The 22,253-nt window shown below is 31.1% G+C and overlaps 1 protein-coding gene and 1 non-coding gene across 6 annotated transcripts in view; both read right to left on the bottom strand.

Moving 5' to 3' along the window:
- LOC122519699 (serine/threonine-protein phosphatase 2B catalytic subunit 2-like) overlaps positions 1-22,253 on the bottom strand; it is a 129,486-nt gene that overhangs the window by 2,289 nt on the left and 104,944 nt on the right. For 3 of the 5 annotated variants that reach the window (XM_043639340.1, XM_043639342.1, XM_043639343.1), the window contains exons 7-9: positions 18,758-18,929; positions 18,317-18,443; positions 18,050-18,130 (exon numbers count right to left, since the gene is read on the bottom strand). In XM_043639340.1, the coding sequence (XP_043495275.1) occupies positions 18,050-18,130; positions 18,317-18,443; positions 18,758-18,929 (380 nt within the window). Of the gene's footprint in view, positions 1-16,301; positions 16,305-18,049; positions 18,131-18,316; positions 18,444-18,757; positions 18,930-22,253 lie in introns of all 5 variants that reach the window. The other 2 variants (XM_043639339.1, XM_043639341.1) reach the window with 1 other exon arrangement.
- Positions 20,390-20,473, bottom strand: Trnal-uaa. Its single transcript has one exon. It is a non-coding gene; the product is annotated as a tRNA-Leu (tRNA).

Genomic DNA, 22,253 nt, shown 5'->3' with positions numbered 1-22,253 from the left:
CGTTAATATATTTAAATTTATTATTATATTTTTTCAATAGAATCGATAATTATTTATTAACCCATTTAAGTCCATGCGTTTGTAGAAAAACAATATAAACGTTCGATGTAATTTAATTTAACAAACACATTTTCACGACAAAGGATTATTAATAATGATCGTTACTTTAATTTAATAACTTACCGATTCGTATTATAAAATAATAATTTTTTTTTTATTTTCAATTTTACAAAATTTCATTTTAACGAATAAAAAGAGATCACGTATAGAAGAGTTCATTGTTATTATAAAATAAAATGAAATTTACGAACGTTATTCTAACACAACGATTCTATGATGCAATCAAGCGAAGTTATAATATGAAGAGTGAACAAAAATTTTATGCATGTAAATATAATTATTATATATATATATATATACACACACCATAAACGCATATGTACATTATTATATGTATCCTATATAATATATATATATATATGTATATATTAGCTCAACAGTTTTGTCTTTTCAAAGGAATGCATACAAATAATAAATAAATGCATGCGCATGCTGGATAAGCACAAAAACGTACGCACCGTGCGGCCACTAAAGATATTCGGCAGGTAGATATCTTTTATTTTTTTCGACCACTTCCATCGGTCGAAATTATTAATTTCTTAGCGGTCTGTCGTTTTTCTTAAAATTACTATTACATTTTAAACCTAAATTCGCGAAGTATCGGACTCGAGACGAAAGACGAAACGGCTATAATAATATATTTTTGATCCCTTTTATACTAATTTAGCTAACTTTGTTTTTCAGATTCCTATTCTAATCTTGTCCTTAATAATTTTTTCATTCTTTTTTTTCTCTTTTCTAAGGAATTTTCCGTTAATTAGTTCTTCTTTTTTTTTTCTGTCTGTCCAACGAATCATTTACTATTCATTTTTAATGATAAACGCGAATACTGGGTTTGAATGAAAATAAAATGAATAAAAAAAAGAGAAAAAAAATGTATATATATATATGTATGTATATGAAGAATCAGAAAGAGAGAGAAATGCGGCACATAGAACGAAGTACGTCACTACTTACTCATACAACAGATATCAGGCCTTTGTTCTCTATACACTCATGTGTGTCAACTTAAACTGTATATGTACATACGTACTCTGAATATTATACATACTTGTCGCAGTGGTGAATATTTATATATATATATTAATTCTTTTGATTTATTTTTTTTTGAATAATCACACAAGAAAGATTGAATAAAACGATATAAATATTACGATAAAAATGTCCTTCTCCTGATCATCATCATCATCATCATCATCATCATCATCATCATCATCATTTATTATCGTAATATTCATTATAATAATTTAAAAACACCACAGCAATCAAGTATTCTAACGGACTAACATTCATCGTGGTTTCGGCACCGAGTTTTCGATCACAAAGGTCCAACGTAATCTCTTGGAGAATAATATATATATTTATTGTTGTTGTTGTTGTATCGTTTAATCTCGAGCGTTGTTAATATTTCCGTATAAAATGTTCCATGAAATTATTGTCAGACCTCTGTGCTTTCAAAATATACGCCACGTCGCCTGTACGTAAAAATTAACAATACTAGTTTTAACGATAATTAAATGATTCGCGTTATATTATTTTTATATCGATGTTACCCGATATTATACATTTATTCAAAATTATGCGATATGATATATGAGAGACAAAAATAAAGTCGAATAAAAAATTTCGTAATAATATTTGCGCGTAACAAAAAAATAAATATTCATACGTTATCGATGTTAAACAAATGGGCGGGATTTATTATTCCATACAAAAACAAATTACTACCAAATGTTACGCGTTCAAATATGCAAACTTTGATTTGTACGGGGGAGGACAAATAAAATACACCAAAATTTGTTATTCCCCCCGTTTGATTGGTTTGACAAAAATAAAAAATACAAATAATTTCGTATCTAATTGATTTGTACGACAGTAACAGGCGACGTTACGTATAACTACGTTCCTGAACGTATAACTCTATAAACGAATAATTGTTTTGCAATGCCTATATTTATTAGCAACGTTAATTAGCTTTGCCGATGCCTCGTCTCGTGGTACCGCTTCGCATATCCAATAGGAAAGGATCTTTATACCCAATGGCGAATGAAATCAAATTTCAAGTTTATTCAATTATCATAATTCCGATATCTTTTGTTAATAGACAAACCAAAAATTTTGATCTAATCTTTTCTCTTCTAAAACGTTTTCTTTTCGTTTTTCATCATAGAATTCAACTCGAATTTCTTTCTAATCTTTTTTTTTTCTTCTTCATAAACATAACATAACCATTGGGTGTTAGGATTTATTCCTATTCGTAAACACTATTATCGAAACGTGGAAGATTATCCTAATCGAGTGACTCGACGTAATTCAATTACGTTAAGAAAAAAAAAGTGTGTAAAAAAAAATTAATTAACGAATGACAAAAAGGAATGTTTAAGAATATTGGTGTAAACAAATCAATCGTATATTGGATGTTTTACGAATAATTTCATAATAGTTACAGGAACATTTTTGATACTAAAAAGAAAAATGACATTATTTAATTAGAATTATCATCATCGATAATATCAATCCAAATTTCTAAATCGTATTTTAATTAAAATTATAGTTGAAAAACATCCAGTATACCATTATTGGAAATTTTTTAAAAAATTTTGCGATTATATCGTTTACCTGGTATATTCCGTAAAATAAAAGATAAAAAAAAAACAAAAAGCAGGATAATCTCGCGTGTGAAAATCATGTGAAACTATTTATACGTGCGGTTCGTATCTCGACTCGTAAAAAGGAAAATACGAAAAATGTTGGACGTTCGAAATAAAAGGTGAGGGGGGTGGGGGTGAGTGGAAAAAATAAAAACAGGGGGGGAAATACGTAAACACGGTCAAGTCGTCATAAGATATATCCTCCACGGACGAATAACAGTGTTCGAGCACTTTCAAGAGAAAAGGACTCACCGTACGCGATGGTAGGTGGGGTCAGACCGGACCGTCGGGTTACCATCGGAATATATGTACACCATGGTGGCCATTGGTACACCATTGGTTCACCGATGGTGAGCGTGGACGTAAGAAAAAGGACAGAAGTAACCAACAATGTGAGCAGCGTCAATACGGCCAAAGATAAAAAGATTGGTGGAAGAGAGAGAGAGAGAGAGAGAGGAGAGAGAGGAGAGAGAGAGAGAGAGAGGAGAGAGAGAGAGATGGAAACAAAAAAAGAATAGAAAGATCGAGAAAAAGAAAGAGAGAGAGAGAGAGAGAGATAAAGGAAAGAAAAAGAGAGATAGATATAGATTGAAGTTGGGTTAGGAAAAAGGATGGAATATTGTAGCCGTTAGATTAGAAATAGGAGAGAAATTTGTTTTTTGCTCGGTCGATGGTGGTTTTTCGAATAGTGGTTGGTTGGTTGGTTGGTTGATTGGTTGGTGATGATGGTTATAATTGGCGTAGGTTGTAGTAGTAGTAGTAGTAGTAGCAGTAGTCGTAGTAGTAGTAGTAGTAGTTGTAGAGTGTCGACGTAAAGAAAACAACACATAGAACAGACAAGAGAAAACGTGTGCGTTAGCATATACGTGGCATTCGATCAAAAACAAAAAGAAAAAAGAAGCTTAGTGCTCCGAACGAATAAACGAATGTTTCGTCGTCGTTTTCTCATTCGTAATCGAGTCAACCCGATGAACTTGCGAATTAGTTTGACGTAGTTTGTTTTTTTCTTTTTCTTTTTTTTTTGTCGATCATTCTTCTTCGGGTTCAATTTTATTCGGATATAAGGGTTCGGGTTTTTATTCGATCTGTTAAGTTGGTCACGAGGAATACGTTCAAATTGGTTTGAAGATCGGGGGACCCGTTCGTCGTGAATTTTTTTCTGATGGCATTACAATTTTCTGGGAATTCATTTTGAAAGTTGAAATATTATTTAATCACAAATATTGTTATCGCGAGATCATAGGGTTCTCGATTTGGTAACTTCTTTTTTGAGAGAGAAAGAGAATAAAAAGATAATAATAGGGAATAAAAAAAGAGAGAAAGAGTGAGAGAGCGAGAGTGAGAGAGAGAGAGAGAGAGAAAGAGAGAAGTAGATTGGCAAAATAGTAAAAAAGAGGAAGAAAAAAAAGAGAAATAGAGAAAATAGTCGAAAGATTTGTTTTGATCTCGTTACGAAACGCGAATACTGAAAGCAAAAGAACATAATTAATTAGTGTGAAAAAAATAAGACGATTCGGCAGTCCGTATCGATATATTGTGACTCGAAGAAGACAATTAATTGTTCGGTTATTTTTTTATTTCTAAAAAAAATCTGCTATCAATCATAAATGATATTTGTAATGTAGTAAATTTATTTCGAAGATTTTAATTCGTTCGATTATATTATCTTTTGATACATTTTATTTTACTTCTTCTTGCTGTTACATATTTTTCAAATAATTTATTTAACAATGAATCCCCCAGTATCGTAATTAATTACTTTTATTTTCTTTTTCTTTTATTTTTTTATTACGTGGTAATTTTTACTTTGATAAATTTTCACCTAATTTTCGGTCTAATTGTTGTTGTTCGCAATTTCGATGTGGATTGCCGAAACGCCGTATATAAAAACTCGTTCTTTCGTGATTACTTTCCACGTGCGAAGGATTTCGAAAAAAGTAAAAACTAAGGGAAAAAAAGTTATACACACAAAGAAAGTGAAAGAAAAGAAAAAACAATAAAAGGTTCTCGTAGATTGACGTATGTCGATGCATCGAGAATTATGAATACGTATTATAATATATTTTATTAATTAATACTAAGCGAGAAAAAATTATAGGTTTTATTTATTCAATAATCGTAAGTAAAAAAGTAATCTCGAGGAGGAGGAGAATAATTATTAATCTCTCATGTGCATTATTTAATATAAATATACGTACATATATATATATATATATATATATATAAGTACGATTTAAAAGAAACAAAAAAATCGTAGCGTGCGTTTGTTAAAAGATAAATAGCACGACGTTATTATTTCCTGCAAAGATTAAATTAGTTTCAAAAAATGGCGTCACGTTTTCTTTTCGATCGTAAACGTGACGCTATTCGGGAAACACGAGGATTGTCGTGACGATATATTGGATTTATTTGATATTTTTATATTATACAATAATATTTATTTGTTAAAGCGTAAAACAAGAATATGAATCTTGTATCGTCGAACAAAAAAGTTAAAACATAAAGGAAAGAAAAAGAAAAAAGAAAATGATATCATCGACGATCCACGTTGATCCCGAAGATAATTCATATTATTCGCTTGGTTAATTTTCAATTATATTCAAAAATTAATTCTATATATTATGATCTATAACTAATCTATATCTAATGATACTATTATACTAGGCATGCGCAGTAAGAAAAAAAATTTCTTAATTGTATATGATATCAACAACAAAAAATTCAATATTTAATGAAAAATAAGAATTTATCAATGAAAAATGCAGAAACACTCATATCGAAAAGACGAACACAAAGAAAATAGAAAGTAATAGATATGAGTAGTAGTAGAAAGAAAAAAACAAGATGTGATGCAATTTTTATGGAAAAAAGATAGATAGAGTGACAGAAAGAAAAAGAAAGGGAAAGAGAAAGAGAAAGAGAAAAAGAGAGAAACAGATAGAAAGTGTGTGTGTGTGGTGTGCGTGCGTGTGTGTGTTTATATGTACGTGCATGTGTAATTAATTTGTGACGATTAGTTTTTTCGGACTTATTTTCTTCCGCTGTTTTTTTTATTTTTTTTTTTTTTTTTTTTTTTTTTATAGTAATCCCCATGTATTCTCGATGATACGGAGCCGACGTGTAGATAGGAAAGGATTTATATAAATCAAGATGACGACGACAACGACGATGACGACGACGTAGCATGACGATGCGTTAACATGATATAAGCTATTCAATTTGATAATAATAATAATAATTATAATAAAAATAATATTTTATAACAACAACAATAGTAATAATAATAATAATAATAATAATATTAATAATAATAATAATAATAATAATAATGAAAACAAGAAAAGAAGTTGAAAGTTCGAATATAGAGTGAAATACATTGGGTGAAGTGATTACGTCAATTTAGAGTATGTGAGAGCGTACACAAAGCAGAAAAAAAACAAGAGAGAGAGAGAAAAACGAAGAGACATAGAGCGAGAGAGAGGGAGAGAGAGAGGAAAAAAAAAAAAAAAGGAAAAAAAAATAACCTTGACTTTATAATAAAATCATTTTAGAGGAAGGCTTTCGAAATCGGTATATATCAGAGCTCTTTCATATAGTAGGTATATATATATATAGTAAGTATAAATGTGTATAAACACATGTATGCATGTAGATATGATTAATGAATTCCCTTTGTTTCGTATTCTCTGGTAACTTACGTTATTTCATAGCAGTCTCGTGCGTTTCATTAATTTTAAACGCTACTTTAGATGGTAAACCTGATTTAAGAGCGTTTAAATGGTCGAGAATACAGAAAGAGAGAGAGAAAGAGAGAAAGAGAGAGAAAGAGAGAGAGAGAAAGAGCGATAAACGTAGTCAAATAATTGAAAATGTTATCGCGTCTTTATAAAGTATAATAGTGTTTCTCTCTTTCTCTCTCTCTCTTTCTCTATTTCTTTTTCCTTTTCTTTTTCCGGTTCGTTTGATTAAAGCAATAGCAGCAGCAATAGCAGCTTTATGCTTATTATACATATGTAATAAATATATGAATGTGTGTATGTATATAAATAAGTACTTATGTGTATCGTATATAACGATCGTTCGAAGCGTTAATTAAAGTTAAACGATTACGAGGCCATTACCTATAAGTCCAGAAAATTACAGACTTTGTGAGGGAGAATAAAAAATAAAAAGAGAAAGGGAGAGAAAGAGAGAGAGAGAATACGATGTTAAATTGTCGAATTAGTACACGTATTACGAGATATCGTATTTATTTATCTTATTAATTAAATAAATGTGTATTGGATTATACGCGTTGGAAACATTCAGATAAATTCTAACTAATAAATTTGTTCAATCTCGTAGAAATTATTCGTTATTCGAAGTTTTTTCAATCAACGGTTCTTCGATCAATCCGAAACTCAAACTCGATCAAAATTTCTTAATTATTTGATTAAACGTTGCTAAATACTTGACAAAGTGTTTTCTACTCGTTTATCCAATGATCGGAGTTTATTTTTTTAATAATAAATATATATATATACAGGTATTCTCTTATGATGTTTTTATTTAGTCGATTAATGCGTGACGAGAAAAATAAGATAATGAAAGAAAGGGAGAGAGAGAGAGAGAGAGAGACAAAAAGAGTATAATCATTAAATTGGTGTAGGTCGGGAAGGATAAGACGTCGAAAAGGAGGTTGGTTGGTTGGTTGGTCGGTCGGTCGGTTGGTTGGTTGGTTGGTTGGTTGGTTGGTCGATGCTCTGTGGCCTTCCTTCCTTCCTTCCTTCCTTCATTCCTTCCTTCCTCTATCCTTATCTCACGAAATTCACTATGTTCGATCGATTGGGAGCAAGTTCCCCGGGCGTTCCATGAGCCGAGCTCGAAATACGGGGTGAGGAGAGAAGAGAAGAGAAAGGAGAGAGAGAAAAATAGAGAGAACAGAGATACTTCAAATACAACTACGAGCTAACCAGAAATGCGTCTACACGCACGCGTACTTCCTATTTTCTACAAAGTGAAAGACTAAAAGAGAGAGAGAGAGAGAGAGAGAGAGAGAGAATGTTCATGGATTTTGTATGAGGAAATTTACAAATTTTCTAGACAAAATATTTTCTACCGTATTGTGATAGAAGAAAAATATTCTTAGAAATTATTTTTTAATATTAATAAGCAATAAAAAAGTAAAAGAGAGAAAGAGAGAAAGAGAGAAAGATAAAGTAAAGGATAATGTTCGTAGATTAATTGTTCATCAAATATTTCTGAAATTTTGTTTTTAATGTCAACAAGCGATAAGAGAAAAAGAGAAGGGGGAGAGGGTGAGGGTAGGTGAATATATATATATTCCAGAAATAATCGTTTTTCAGAAAATATCGATAAAAATCGCGGAACGAATAACGTTCGAACAGATTCGAAAGTTTACGTATAAATTCGAAGAAAATCGAAATACTTGAGATTTTGTGTACAACGTCTGGTAATAGTTTTCGTCGAACTATAATCGATTTATTTACAATAAACGAGAAGATTGAAATAATACGGGGTGTACGTATAAAGCATCGAAAATTTCACATTTAATTTGCTTTTATTTATTCATTTTGTTTTTTATTTACTTAACACATATTATTTCGCGTTTGATAGGGAAAATTATGAAGGAACAAGGATAGTTTGCATTAATTGTGCCCATTAAAAAGGGAAACTACCGATCATTATCGGAATCGATTTATGGATTTATAGGAATCACACAGGAGTGCATTATTATCATGCTTGGAGAGAGAGAAAGAAAGAGAGAGAGAGAGTTTCGACATTAAAAGTTGATTTTCCTTCTAATCGTTCGAGCCTCAAATTTGGAATGGGAAGGAAAGAAGGAAAGGAAAAAGTAAAATAATAAGAAGGATTATCGATAATTCAGAATACTATTAGTAATCTTTATTTAATGATAATAATTTAAGACAAAGAAAATATATCGTTCTTGTAATTTGTTTTTTTGCCCTTTTTTCTATGGCAATAAATGGAACAAATTTTGTTTAATTAAATCAATATACCACGAGACGTTACTTTTCTAACGTTAAGGAAAATAAATATTTAAAATATCTGAGAATACATAAATAATAAAGGATAAAAATTTACGATATTCCGAAAGAAATTTCTTTTTCAATGAGTTCGCAAATAAAAAGGGAAAAAGAAAAAAAACGAAATAAAAGATTCAAATTATCGGTCGACGGGATAGAAAGAACATCGAAGTTATTCGAAATATTTGTCAAGCAATATTTCAAATTAACTGCTATTCCTGTCTTCTACTCCGAATAATTCGGCATAAAATAAAAAGAAAAAGAGTAGAAAATAGACGACGACCAAAAATATCCGCTAATCGTAAGGAACGCGTAAGAGAGGGGAAAAAAAAAAAGAAAAAAAAAGAGAAGTAAAAAACAGAGAAGAAAATAGGACAATTTTAGAGGAAATCGTTCGAGAACGAATATAAGGGGTGAATATTGGAAATTGACGTAAAAGCAAAAGTGTAGTTTACAGTTATAGAAAATGCTTTAAATCCTTCGTAGTTGCTCGTTTTCTACGAAAGAATGATCTAACTAGATCAAAGAAGATCAAAAAGAAATAAAAGGAAAGGAAGGAAGGAAGGAAGAAAGAAAAACAGAAAAAAGGGAATCGAGAAGTAATAGAGGGGAAGGAGGAGTAGAAGAAGAATAAAGAAAAAAGTAAAAGAATCAATAGTTCTATTTGTTCGTCGTATCCATTGCGTCGTAAAATATGCAAATAAAGGAAAAAAACTCGCGTTGGTTAGTCGAACGAGTACAATTCGAAACAACTGGCATGAGTTTGAGAAGTTTGGGTGTAAGGATTTGTGCTAGAAAAGAAGAAGAAGAAGAAGAAGAAGAAGAAGCAAGAAACGATGGGGTATGGGAAAGGTAAAGAGAGTAAAAAGAGAAGAGTTAAAAAGAGGGGGGGAAAAAAGGAAATGGTAGAAGTAGATGAGGGTTTCTCGAGAGACCATAAAGCTTGGTCGCGTCCGAGTGTTTTAACGAACGCAATGCGGAAATACGGCCGCTTAATCCCGGAGAAAATGGTGACACGCAGAAATATTTCAGTAAGCGACTTTCGTGCTTTTAATCCAAGTAAGACTTTCCTAAAGCTTTCTCTTTCTCTCTCTTTCTCTCTCTTTCTTTCTATCTTTTGCATTATACCTGCGGTAATAATTCTCTGCATAAATTTACTATTCCCCCACGACGATCTTAAATTTATCGTTCGCTATAAGAGAGAGAGAGAGAGAGAGAGAGAGAGAAGAGGGAAAGTGTGAGGGAAGAGGGAATTTCTCTTTTCTCGTAACGATGTAACACGTTTATCTCTCTACCTCTCTTTCTCTCTCTCTCTCTTATATATTTTTTATAGTTTCTATTTTTTTTTTTATATTTCATATTACTCGCGGGTAGGGAAAATTTACTTGAACGAAAGGGGGAGGGGTATTTAAACTCGTCGTAATTATTTGTAATTTTTCGTTTTATATTTTTAAATGAATATTCCTACTATAATTACGATGAAGTATGAAGGTATGAAATTTTTAAGGACGAATTGTGGATATTCGTTTTATATATATATATATATATATTTCTTTTAAATGAATATATTTTTATTACTCGAAGTAGAGTATTTTAAATGTGAAATTATTTCAAACGCGAACGTGTTAAGGATTTTGGAGTAATAGGATCTAACAATAAGTAAGAAAAAATAAAAATAGAAGAAGAAGAAGAAGAAGAAGAAGAAGAACAAAAAAAAAGATGATTGGAAATTTCGCAAGCAGACTTCTTCTTTTCTTTTTACTGACACTTCCGTTGGCTTCGATTTTCGAATGACGGATGGTTACGAAAGTTTTCGAAATTAGAAACGAGAAGTAAATCTATTTGAAAAAGTATTAACGTTAGAATAGACAATAATGACATAACTTTTACATTCCCCGCGTCTATTCGCAATAAAATCTAGATTCGTTCGGGCTGGTATGCGTGTTGCTACGTGACTATAATAAAATGAAGAGAAAAAAAAATAAAAATGAGAAAAGAGAGCGAGAGAGAGAGAGAGAGAGTAAGTAAGTTATTGGCTAATAATGCCACCGTATGGTCGAAAGAGACGCATAACACAGCAATAGTTATAGCCACATTAATTTAGTGTTCATGTGCAAACCTAACAGACCTGTGCCTGTACCCGTGCCCGTGCTTGTGCCTGTGCCTGTGCGTTCGCGCATTTTGAAACGACGCTCGAGCTCTAGGAAAAATCGTAAACTTTGTCCAAATTTAATGTTCGTATTTTGTTGGCCATGAACAAGGCGCTCTCTCTCTCTCTCTCTCTCTCACACACTCTGTTTTCGGTGGTCAACACATTTTTATTATTTTCGTTTCCGTCCCACCCCACCCTCCCCCACCCGACCCCGTTGAAATTAGCGATGACGAGAGAGACTTTTGGTTTGTTAATGGCGAAAATGAAAGAAGGAAAGAAAAATTATAAGAGTACAAAAATAATAATAATAATATAAGAAGAAGAAATAAATATTATTAAATAACAGGCAATTAAAGTGGCGAGATAATAATTATGGTAATAAATGGTGGTGGTGCTTTTCGTAGAGGGAATTTATGGGTTTGAGAAAAATGACGGTTCGAGAAGAGTGTGCACGTCGAATTTATCTAATAAATATTTATAATTAATAATATAAATAAATGAAGAATAATAATAAAGCGTGTGTGTACGTCAAAATGGTATGTAAGAAGAGACGAGCATTAAATAGATGCAATTTATGCTGTGTGAAATAGAATAATTGTCAAATAGAAATAGATAGAAATAGATAGAGATAGATAGATAGATAGATAGATAGATAGAAAGAAAGAAAGATAGAAAGAGAAAAAGAGAGAAAGATAGAAAGAAAAACAAAACTCCAAACAAATCAACTCTATTATTATCGTTTTAATATCATACTTTTTTGATAGGCTGATTAATGAGGATGTTCAAAATCGAAATATCTAATAGAAAACGTGTTATATATTATTAATATAAGGAGCACGTTCAAAAATTGGAAGGGAAAGTAGTATATAAACGGTACGTATGTAAATATGTATGTAGATACAGATAATATATACAAGAGGAACGAAGAAAGAGATATTAAGGGTAGATAGATGGATAAAGAGAGAGAGAGAGAGAGAGAGAGAGAGAGAGAAAGAGAAAAGAGAAAAGAGGTATGTTAAAATTATAGAAAATTTGCGTAGAGAACGTTCCATGATATTCTAATGTTTTTTCTAAAAAACATCTTTGACAGATAAATGAATCGATGATTATGACACAATGATTTAAAATCTCGAAAATTAAATATAAAAAGAAAAAAGAAAATAAAGAATTTATCGTTTGATTCGCATAATTAGATAATCACCTGTTTTAGAATGACATAATAAATAAATTGATTGAAATTAATTTGTTTCATTAGGATCATTTTTACGATTATTGGACACCAATGATAATTAATCGTGTCGTTCTCTTCTTTTTTCTATTTCATTTAATTATAACTTTATCTCTTCCTCTTCCTCCTTCCCCCCCTCTCTCTCTCTCTCGCTCGTTCTTTTCGGACGTCCACAATTGTTTGATTTGGTCATTGTGTTAATGAAAAATGATTTGGAGTACACGAAGGAAAAGGACGAGTTAATTTTTGATAAACTTTGGTTTTTTGATAATATTTTGGGAAAGGTTATGGATAAAGATAGACAGGTAGATAGATAAAAAAGTAAGACAGAGAGAGAGAGAGAGAGAGAGAGCGAGAGAGAGGGAGAGAGAGGAAAGAGAAAATTGTTGATAAAAAAAAGAAATAAGGAAGATATTAAGACGCAGCTTGTCACGAGACGAGACTTAGACGAGACGTGCCCACGCGAGAATAACATACGTATATGTATTATTATTATTATTATTAAACTTATCAAACCAAAATGCTGATAATATTTGAGAAGAAGAAGAAAAAGAAACGGAAAAACCAACAAACAAACAAACGAACAAACAAACGGACAAACGTAACGTAACGTAACGTAACGTAACGTAGAAGTTATGAAAGTTAAAATTAATAACAAAGAGGAAAAATTAATTCATTATTATATTATACATAATTATATATATTCTAATAATAATGATAATATAAAAAGAAAGAAAGTAAACCAAAACCAAAATCAAAACCAAAAGAAAATATATCAGTCAATTTTATTACGGGTTAATTCTTTTTTTCTTTTTTTTTCGTTTGGCATCGTGTTAAGAGAATTTTGCGAAAGAGCTGTTTTTTAATTGTTTTTCTTTTTTTTGTCAAGAAGAGCAAGTCGTCGGGCTCACGGGGACTTACCATTTTTTTTTTGGACAACGACTTTGGCTGCGACTTTACACGGGGGTTGCGTATGCCGAACAACAACGAAGAGTTGTTTTGAGTGGTAGTAGTAGTAGGTAGTAGTAGTAGTAGTAGTAGTAGTAGTAGTAGAGTAGTAGTAGAAGTAGTAGTAGTAGTAGTAGTAGTAGTAGTAGTAGTAGTAGAAGTAGTAGTAGAAGTAGTAGTAGAGGTAGCATAGTGTCGTGCCGAGATAGGAGGAGTCCAAGGCCAGTGTGATTGATACAAATATAATAGAGAAGGAGAGTACGATAAAAGATAGTCAAGTGCAACTTCGGGCTTGAACGGGTTTTCGACGGTGGGAATTATTTTTTTGGGGTGGTACCTCTTGTAGCGGGGGTTGTTCGAGTAGAAGGGTTGGGGGGGGGTAGAGGGGCGAGGTCCCTACAGGAGAAAGATAAATATATATATATTTATTTAAGGGCTGAAGAGCCACGTGACTATCACGACAAACAACTATATCTGGCTTAACTATGATGAAGAAAAGAATATAAAATGAAATACAGAGAGAAGGAGAGAAAGATATGTAATAATTATGGCAAAAGATAATAATAATAATAATAATAATAATAATAATAATAATAATATTAATCATAATAATAATAATAATTAACAATGGCGAAATAATAGTTTACTTTCGGTGTAAAGCAGGGATACGCGTTTAATATTCTGATGAATCTTTAAGTAATATTTATTTTACTGATTTTATTCCTTTCTTTTGGAAATGAAAGATCGATAAAGAGAATTGATTTAATATAAGATTTCAATTTCACAGGCGAATGCGATCTTCCGAGATCATTTTTTTTTTTAAGAACAACGCAAATAAAAATAAATAATCAATGAGAAACTTGGTAACTAACTTCGCTTAGGGTTACTTTATGTAAGATAAATATAACAAAAAAGATAGAGACAGAAAGAGAGAGAGAGAGAGAGAGAGAGATAGAAAGAGGGTGAGAGATAGATAGGAGTATTCGTTTGTTCGTTTAAAGGTTAACTAAATCAGCTGGACGATGAAACTGGAATCTCATCCGCCTGTGTGTGCGTTGAAGTGTACATAATTAACTTAAATTTTTTATGTACACAGATATATATATATAGAGAGAGAGAAAGAGGGAAAATAAAAGAAACTAAACGAGAGATGGAAATATGTACACAACATACAATAGAGAAAGAAAGAGAGAGAGAGAGAGAGAAAGAGGAAAAAAAATGTATGAGAGAGATAGTTGGTTGATTGATAATTTAGATCTGGGATGGACGTGAATAAAATAAATAAATAGAAACAAATAAATAAATCAATATGGAGAGTTTAAAGTTGTGATATATGTATGAATAATATCGATGGTTTCGGAAAAGGTGATATTGTGAATTCGTCAAATGAATTTTTCTATAGTTTTACATATACATACGTACGTAGAAATATACGTAATACTATACACTTAAAAGGTTGGAGTGACAAAGAGAGAGAGAAAGAGAAAAGAAAGAGAGAAAGAGAGAGAGAAAAAATATATATATATAGTATCATATACGTACCGATAATTATGACAATAGTGATTCAATTGTATAAGTAAAAAATAGACAAAAATTGTTATTTCATCGTTCATTCGATGTTACAAATAAAGTAAATTGTTTTTTTTTCGAAATCTTTTTTTTTCGACTTATGCAGTTAAAACAGTTATAATTATCGGCGCATAATAATATGAGTTGTAGAAAAGAAAAAAAAAAAAAAAAGAAGAAAGAGAACAACATCGATTAAAAAAAAAAAAGTAATATTGATGCAAGACCGAACGTCGATTCTTTTTTAAATCTCGATGCTGGGGCGTGTCCTAAATTCCTTCATATCGAGATATATCGCTGCTACTTAATTTTATTATTTTATTCGATATAAACATTAATAATAATAATAATAATAATTAAATTTTATTCCCATTTAATATTAGGGAATACCTGATCTCTTCTTGGACGATTATTTTGTTTTTATTGATTTGATTTTGTTTTAAATAGAAGCGATAAGAGATCGACGAATCCGCATGCGTGTAAGAAAAATTCGATCTACGGTTACGGCGGTGATATATTCGTCAGATATATATTCATTGATTCATCATTTTTTTATATAATTTTCTTATTCTTTATATATGTATATCACAAAAATTCGAAATAATATTCATATAGAGAGACTAATGAATATTAACAACACCGGTTCCGTAGATGAAACATGTTCATTTATATGTGTGTATGTATACATATCGAATCAAGATACAAAAATTCGTGACAAATGTACGAAATTCAGGCTGCTTAATCAACGAATTTATATATCTTTAAAAATAGTGGATGTATAAAATATATATACTTATACGAATAATAATATTATATTTAAATGACGAGAGAACGAAATGATAATAGAAAAAAGAAAATAGGACGTCTAGAGAGAAAAATAAGTAAGAGAAAGAAAGAAAGAAAGAAAGAAAGAAAGAGAGATATAAAAAAGATAAACAGAAAAAAAAGTGAAAGAGAAAGAGAGATATATAGATTGAAAAAGAGTGAGAGAAATATTAGAAATCACTCGTACCTTGATATGCGATAAGATGTACCGTGAAAGAGATTGATATATAAATGTTACATACACTCGTGACAATAACAATAAGTAATAATAATAATAATAATAATAATAATAATAATAATAATAATAATAATAATAATATTAATAATAATAATAATAATAATAATATGTGCATATAATGTATAATATATTAAATATTATATAATGCATGATAAAATGCGTATTGTTTAAAATGTATCCTGTTTTACGAATGATATTTAACAAAGAAAAATAACGAGATTAATTAAAGAAGAAATAATTAAAGAAGAAAACATTGAGAAAAAAGAAACAAATAAATAATACAAAGAAAATGAAGAGAACAAAAAAATAGATAGAACGATGTAAGAAGTAGTAGAAGTAGAAGTAGAAATAGAAGTAGTAGAAGAAGAAGAAGAAGAAGTAGAGAGAAACTCGACACACCGACACTATCTAGATATGTAATATATATATATATGTGTATATAATATATAGCTTAAACAAAAATTAATGATAATCAATGAAGCACTTAATAATGTGGCGATGAAAATAATCGATTGGCGCTTCTTACCATCTGTCCGTGCAGCGGGTTTGAATGTAAAGAGAAAGATCATTCAAAATCTTTTGTTTTGTCAATGGTTTTTTTGGGGGGAGGGGGGCGTGGGGAAGACGGAGGAAATTGTACGTAATACGTATTATATATAATAATAATAATAATAATAATAATAACGCGCGGATTTTGGGATAACAGTATTGGTATTATTATTTCCTTCTCTTTTTGTATTTTTTTTTATTTTCACGTCTCGTTACTTTTCTTTTTTATTTTCTACTTTTGCGAAAAAATTTAATCGAAAGAATAAAAGAACATAATATCGTTATACGAGACAGAATTTCCGTGTCGTTATTTTTACGAGGGGTCACGGGATGGGCAACGGGGGACGAGGGGTGGGGACTGGGGAGAGGGTGGAAACTAGAATATGGGTAGAAAAAGAGTGATGGGGCAAGATAGTAAATCGCGCGTCGAATTTAAACCCATTTTTCTTTTGCCGGTGACGCGTATTATAAAAAATTGACCAAATTTATTTTGTTTTTTGTTTTTTGTTTTTTTTTTGTTCTCTTCTTATTCGACGTTTTAAATCTAATGCGAAATTGCAGAGATCGAATGAGCTTTGATAGAAAAAAAAAAATGAAAAAAGAAAAGAAAAATCTCAATTATCTTTCTTAGCTCAACAATTTTCAAACCATTCACGTATAAGAAGTCCACTTTGAAAAAAAGAAAAATAAAAAAATAAGAAAAAACGTATACCTGGATGGTATTCAAATGAAATTTTGAAATGAAATACGAGCAACCGATTTCTGCGTGGCGCACCATCAATTTATCTTCTTTTTGAAAAATTTGTCATTGATATATAATATTTCTTTTCACAATAAACGCGACGATTCAAGAGAAGAAAATGGAGAATTATATATTATATATGTATATATAAAAAATAAAAAATAAAATAAAAATTCTATAGATATAATGGAAGAGAAAGGGGGTGGTGGACGTGATCGCGTAAGTATTATCATTTTTCATCGTTAAAAGGATAACGCGAGCGAGCGGTGCTTGTTTTCCCCTCGACATCGTAGCAACATCAAGGATAAACAACGAAGTAGAAAATATCCTCGGCGTTTTCAGAATTTAGTACGACAAAGTTAAATGGTCCTTTCTTCGGTTGTGACAAAGAAACGAAGTTCTCTCTCTTTTTTTTGTTCTCTTCGATAAATTGTTTTTTTATTTTTTCCTTTTTTTATTCTCTATTACTTTTTCATATCCTTAATTTCATTTCCATACAAATTTGTCACCGACGGATTATTTTTCTATCTTTTTTTTTTTCTTTCTATCTCTCTTTCTCTTCGAATATTTTTTCATCGTTATCAAGATACGTTATATTTAAAGAGAGAGAGAGAGAGAGAGAGAGAAACAAATGTTCACCGTTCGGTATAAGCTAACGAGTTCCTCGAGATTCTTGTAGAACGACGAAGAATAGTATTCTCCGAGGAAACTAAAAATCTTTTCTTTTCTTTTCTTTTTAAATCTCCATTTTCATCGGATATTATATATATATATATATACGTTTCCTCTATCTCTCTCTCTCTCTTTTGTTCTAATGAGAAATAAGAGGAAGAGAGAGAGAGTGAGAGAGAGAACTAACGTGTAGCAGTGTCACAACGAAAGACGGACGGAGCAACGAACAAAGCATCGCTCGACATGTTCTGCAAAGAAGGCTTCGGAATTAAAGGTGAACTCGAATAATGAAAAGTCACAGTGGACATTACCTTCCTCGAGGCCATCATCCCCGTCGCTCATCAATTCGTCGTCCGAGCAAATGTTCAGCACGTTCACCAGCATCTCTGTAACTGCAAGCAAAAAGAACAAGAACAAGAAGAAGAAGAAGAAGAAGAAGGAGAAGAAACAAAATGCAAGGATAAGATAAGGAAAAAGAAAATATATATATTATATCTATTCGTAAAATTATTTTCGGATAAATGTATTTAAATTTATTTTTGGAAAGAAAAACAAGAAAGAAGGAAAGTTAATTTTACCTTTTTCCCCAACAAATGGTAAAGACCATGTAAAAACATCCATAAAGTTGGGTAACCAATATGGATGAGGCGAACAGTTGAATTGCCTGATATTCATTACGTTATTCTCGTATTTCAATACTGCTGCCTGAAACAAAATAATTGTTTTTTTTTTCTTTTAAGTGAATCGTTGCGATTTGAAACTCGACGAAACGAAAAAGCGAAACTGAAAAGAGAACGAACATTTACATCTATACGATTATACATGAGAATTTAAATAAAATCCCACAAGAAAAGTATCGCGAATTCTTCAAAAAGATTACGATGAAATTGGGCCTTACAGAGAAAGGATTTTTTTTTCTTTCTTTTCGGTCAAACTCACTTTTATTGCAAGAAAAAGAATAAAAGTTTGTTCTTATTACAACAATTGGGTATAGTAATTGTCATTAAGGATTTTGTTACCTTATTGTTGTAAACGTCGAGGTAATTAGGCGCACTAAAGATGGTGATAAGCGATGGGAAGCCCGTCGTTTGAGATTTTCGATACATACGATAACCCGCGTCCTGTGCTTCGTGCGCTCTTATGATGCTCAGCAAATTATTGGTCTGCAGAAAATCGCAGCATGCCGCGTAACTGAAACACCAAACGAGAAGTTACATAAATCTGTTCAATTTCCTTCATTTTCAAGAACCTACAGTACATAGATAAAAATGGAAGGCAACACAACTATCGAGAGCTTTACGAGAGCTTTTGATTTAATTCGAGTCCAGTCGGCGAGACACGATTTAACCGAGAATATTTATCATTTATGTGACTCAACTTTTAATCTCTTTAGTTTTGTTTAAAAGTTATATTTAACTCTTAAGTTTTAGTATAAAAAGTAATATTTAATTAATTTATTACGTGGTATACAGATGTTCATCATTTACGTGACACTTCTATAAACTTTCTAGTCTCGAAATCAAATTTTATTTCAAATAATATCAAATATTGTATACGTACACTAATGACATATGTTACATATTTAAAATTATAGTGTAGGATTGGGGAAAATTCGAAATTTATTTTTGTATACATCGAAGAGAGAGAGAGAGAGAGAGAGAAAGTAGTAGGGGTTGAGATGGATTAGTCAGGGTTTATATTATGTAGAAACCTTAAACTTTGTCTAAAGTTTGTGGACGTTAAGTTGAAAAATGATTTTATTGTAAACGATGCAATTTACAATAGCTCTTTGAACATAAATTTACGCTCGCTATCTTAGGGATTTTATCAAAAGGGGGTGGGTTTTGCGGGGGGGGGATAAAATTATTCGCTTGCGAGCTCGCGTGATTCCTTCAAACGGGTATAGTAAACGCTTAAATTCGTTTAGAGAGAGGACTTCGTCGACCGTAGGGTTTGCTTCGTTCGTTGTTATCAACCGTGACAAAGAGAGACAGAGCAAGTGAAGTAGATAGAGAGAAGAGGAGGGAAGGAGGGAGAGAAACTGAGAAGCCGTGAAACAATTTCAACGTTGCAAAGTGGTAGTTTGAACGTTGGACGTGAAACTTTCTAGTTGGAAGAAACTCACAGTGGGCTAACGTGCCAGGAACAGTGGTTCTCAACACACCTTTAGAATAAAATCAAGTTGTCTATCTGTAACAGTTTGTCTATACCGAAAGGGAAACGATTTTAGAGTTTGCCTTGTATATGAAACTTTCCTTGTAAAAGACTAATCCTAGTAGTTCGACTATAGTAAACTTCTATTGGACGAAGTTATGTAGAAAATTACTTTCGATGATCTAAGATTGAGTGAATTTAATTTGACAATTTTAATTGTTAATAAAAAGTAATAAAGTATCTTCGTTTCTATTAGATATATTTCTATTGAAAAATAAATATATTTTTATTATGTATAGTTTATTCAGTTTATTATTTACTCGATCCAGTATTTATGATAAGATATCAGTATACATATATGATAAAATATTAGTTTGTATCGGTAAATGTAATTTTATTCTTATTAAAAATTTCGAAAAAATATTATTTATCATTGAAGAATATATTTCTATATGCAGACTAATTGTTTTATAAAAAAAAAATAAAAAAAAAAAATTTGCCAGGTGTGGGGTTCGAACCCACGCTCCCATACGGGAACCAGAGCTTAAATCTGGCGCCTTAGACCGCTCGGCCAACCTGGCTCGATAGCAATACAATTCTAATAACAAGTGAATAGAAGTTCTCTATTTTTCGTCATTGCAACGTTCCTTAATAATTTATTTTATAACAATAAGTAGTATAATTACTATTATTTACAATTTTGGGCTAATTTTTATTTGTAGATTTTAATAAAAGCATTACGGCCTGTTAGTTTTAATAATTGCATAACTTATTACGTATAAAATTTGTTGCTTGAAAAAGAATTGGCAATTTTTTTTATTTTTATTTTGTGAGATTACTAGAATTTCTGCATAATATGGATCAATTTATCATTTATCTGATTTTTCTTTTTATATACGTAAATACACTAACATATCTCTATATGCGTTATGTATATATGTTTTTCTTCACCTACGCTTCTAAATATATTACATTTATCCATCAATTTTAATAGCGAATTCAATTTGTACTTCATTCGTGGAGATATCAATTACAAATGCAAATACCGACGATTTGTATTCAAGTGAGAGAAGTGTTGCCGCGGGAGATGCAATTTTCAAACGGAAACGTTATTTTGTTATGATGTCATGCCGTAGTTCGAACACGCCATGCAAATTATTTCGGCAGGGAATCTTACATGTATATAATAAATATGTGCGTAAATGTATGCATGATCGTTAAGTATATATGTAGCGTATATATGTATTTAAACATAAAACGATTTCACGATATTCTCTCTCAACGTTTATATCGTAAACCTGAAGACTTACCGAGAGATAATTATTTATATATTCTTTGCAAAGCGTATATTTTTTTTTTTTACAGAATTTGTTCGCATATGTCTGTTGGTAAGGTAGGAATCGCGTATACCGAATTTCACAATACTTTTATATTTTGTGATTTTTCTTTTCTAATTATTTTACGTTTAATCGATCTTTAGAGAAATTTGTACTAACTGAATTATCAAAATCGATTAAGTGTATGTATATTTTTATATGTTTTTTTTAGTCGCCAGAATGGCGGACGAGTAGCTTTTTTGTAGGATTTTGTTTAACCCAGGAAAGAAGCGTGCGAAATATCCGAGTCGACGTAAAGCAAGCTCGTTTTACCGACCATTAGAGAAATGTGTATATGTATAGGATACATATACTCCTGTACATATACACTCTTCTTCGGACGTGGATTAATGACGTGCTTAACAATAAACTCGCGATAAAACAACGGGACGCTTGTTTGCGTTCCGTCGAGAGCAAGTTTAATGGAAACTCTTCCTTCCTGAGGGATGCTGCAAGTTTTTCCTTTTTATCTTTTTTTCTTTTTCTTTTTCTTTTTTTTTTCCTCCAAGACAAATCGTCTCCACAGGTATCCCTACAATCTTAACCTTAATATGTTGCAAATGATTTATAATATAAAAACAATTTTCTCTTTCGCATTTTATTATTAAAGCAAAATATTTTTCCTAATTGTTTGTCCTAATAAAGCTCGTTTTATTTATTAGAATAAGAATTTTTATCAGTGTATTAAAAACATTCGAGGCTAATTAATTATTATATTAAAATTGTCTAGCACATTAAATTTTTATTACTTTTCATGAATAAGTAAAATCTGACATGAGATAGAAATGAAGAAGACAAATGAAAAAATTCCGATCCTTACCAAGCAAAAATGTATGTATAGAAAGAGAAAAAAAAAGAGGAAAAGAGAGAGAGAGAGTATCCGAGCATAAGTTTAACCAAAGTTAGCTTGCAAGGACTTTCTTTCTGCCTGGTATGCGAGACAAACGACGTGGTAATTAGTCTCTTGAATGGGGGAATGGGGTTT

Source organism: Polistes fuscatus, unplaced genomic scaffold, assembly GCF_010416935.1.
Source record: "Polistes fuscatus isolate 324 unplaced genomic scaffold, CU_Pfus_HIC Scaffold3, whole genome shotgun sequence".
In the NCBI taxonomy this organism is placed as follows: Eukaryota; Metazoa; Arthropoda; class Insecta; order Hymenoptera; family Vespidae; genus Polistes; species Polistes fuscatus.
Note: the sequence above shows the minus strand (reverse complement) of the source record. Positions and strands in the feature narration are given on the sequence as shown.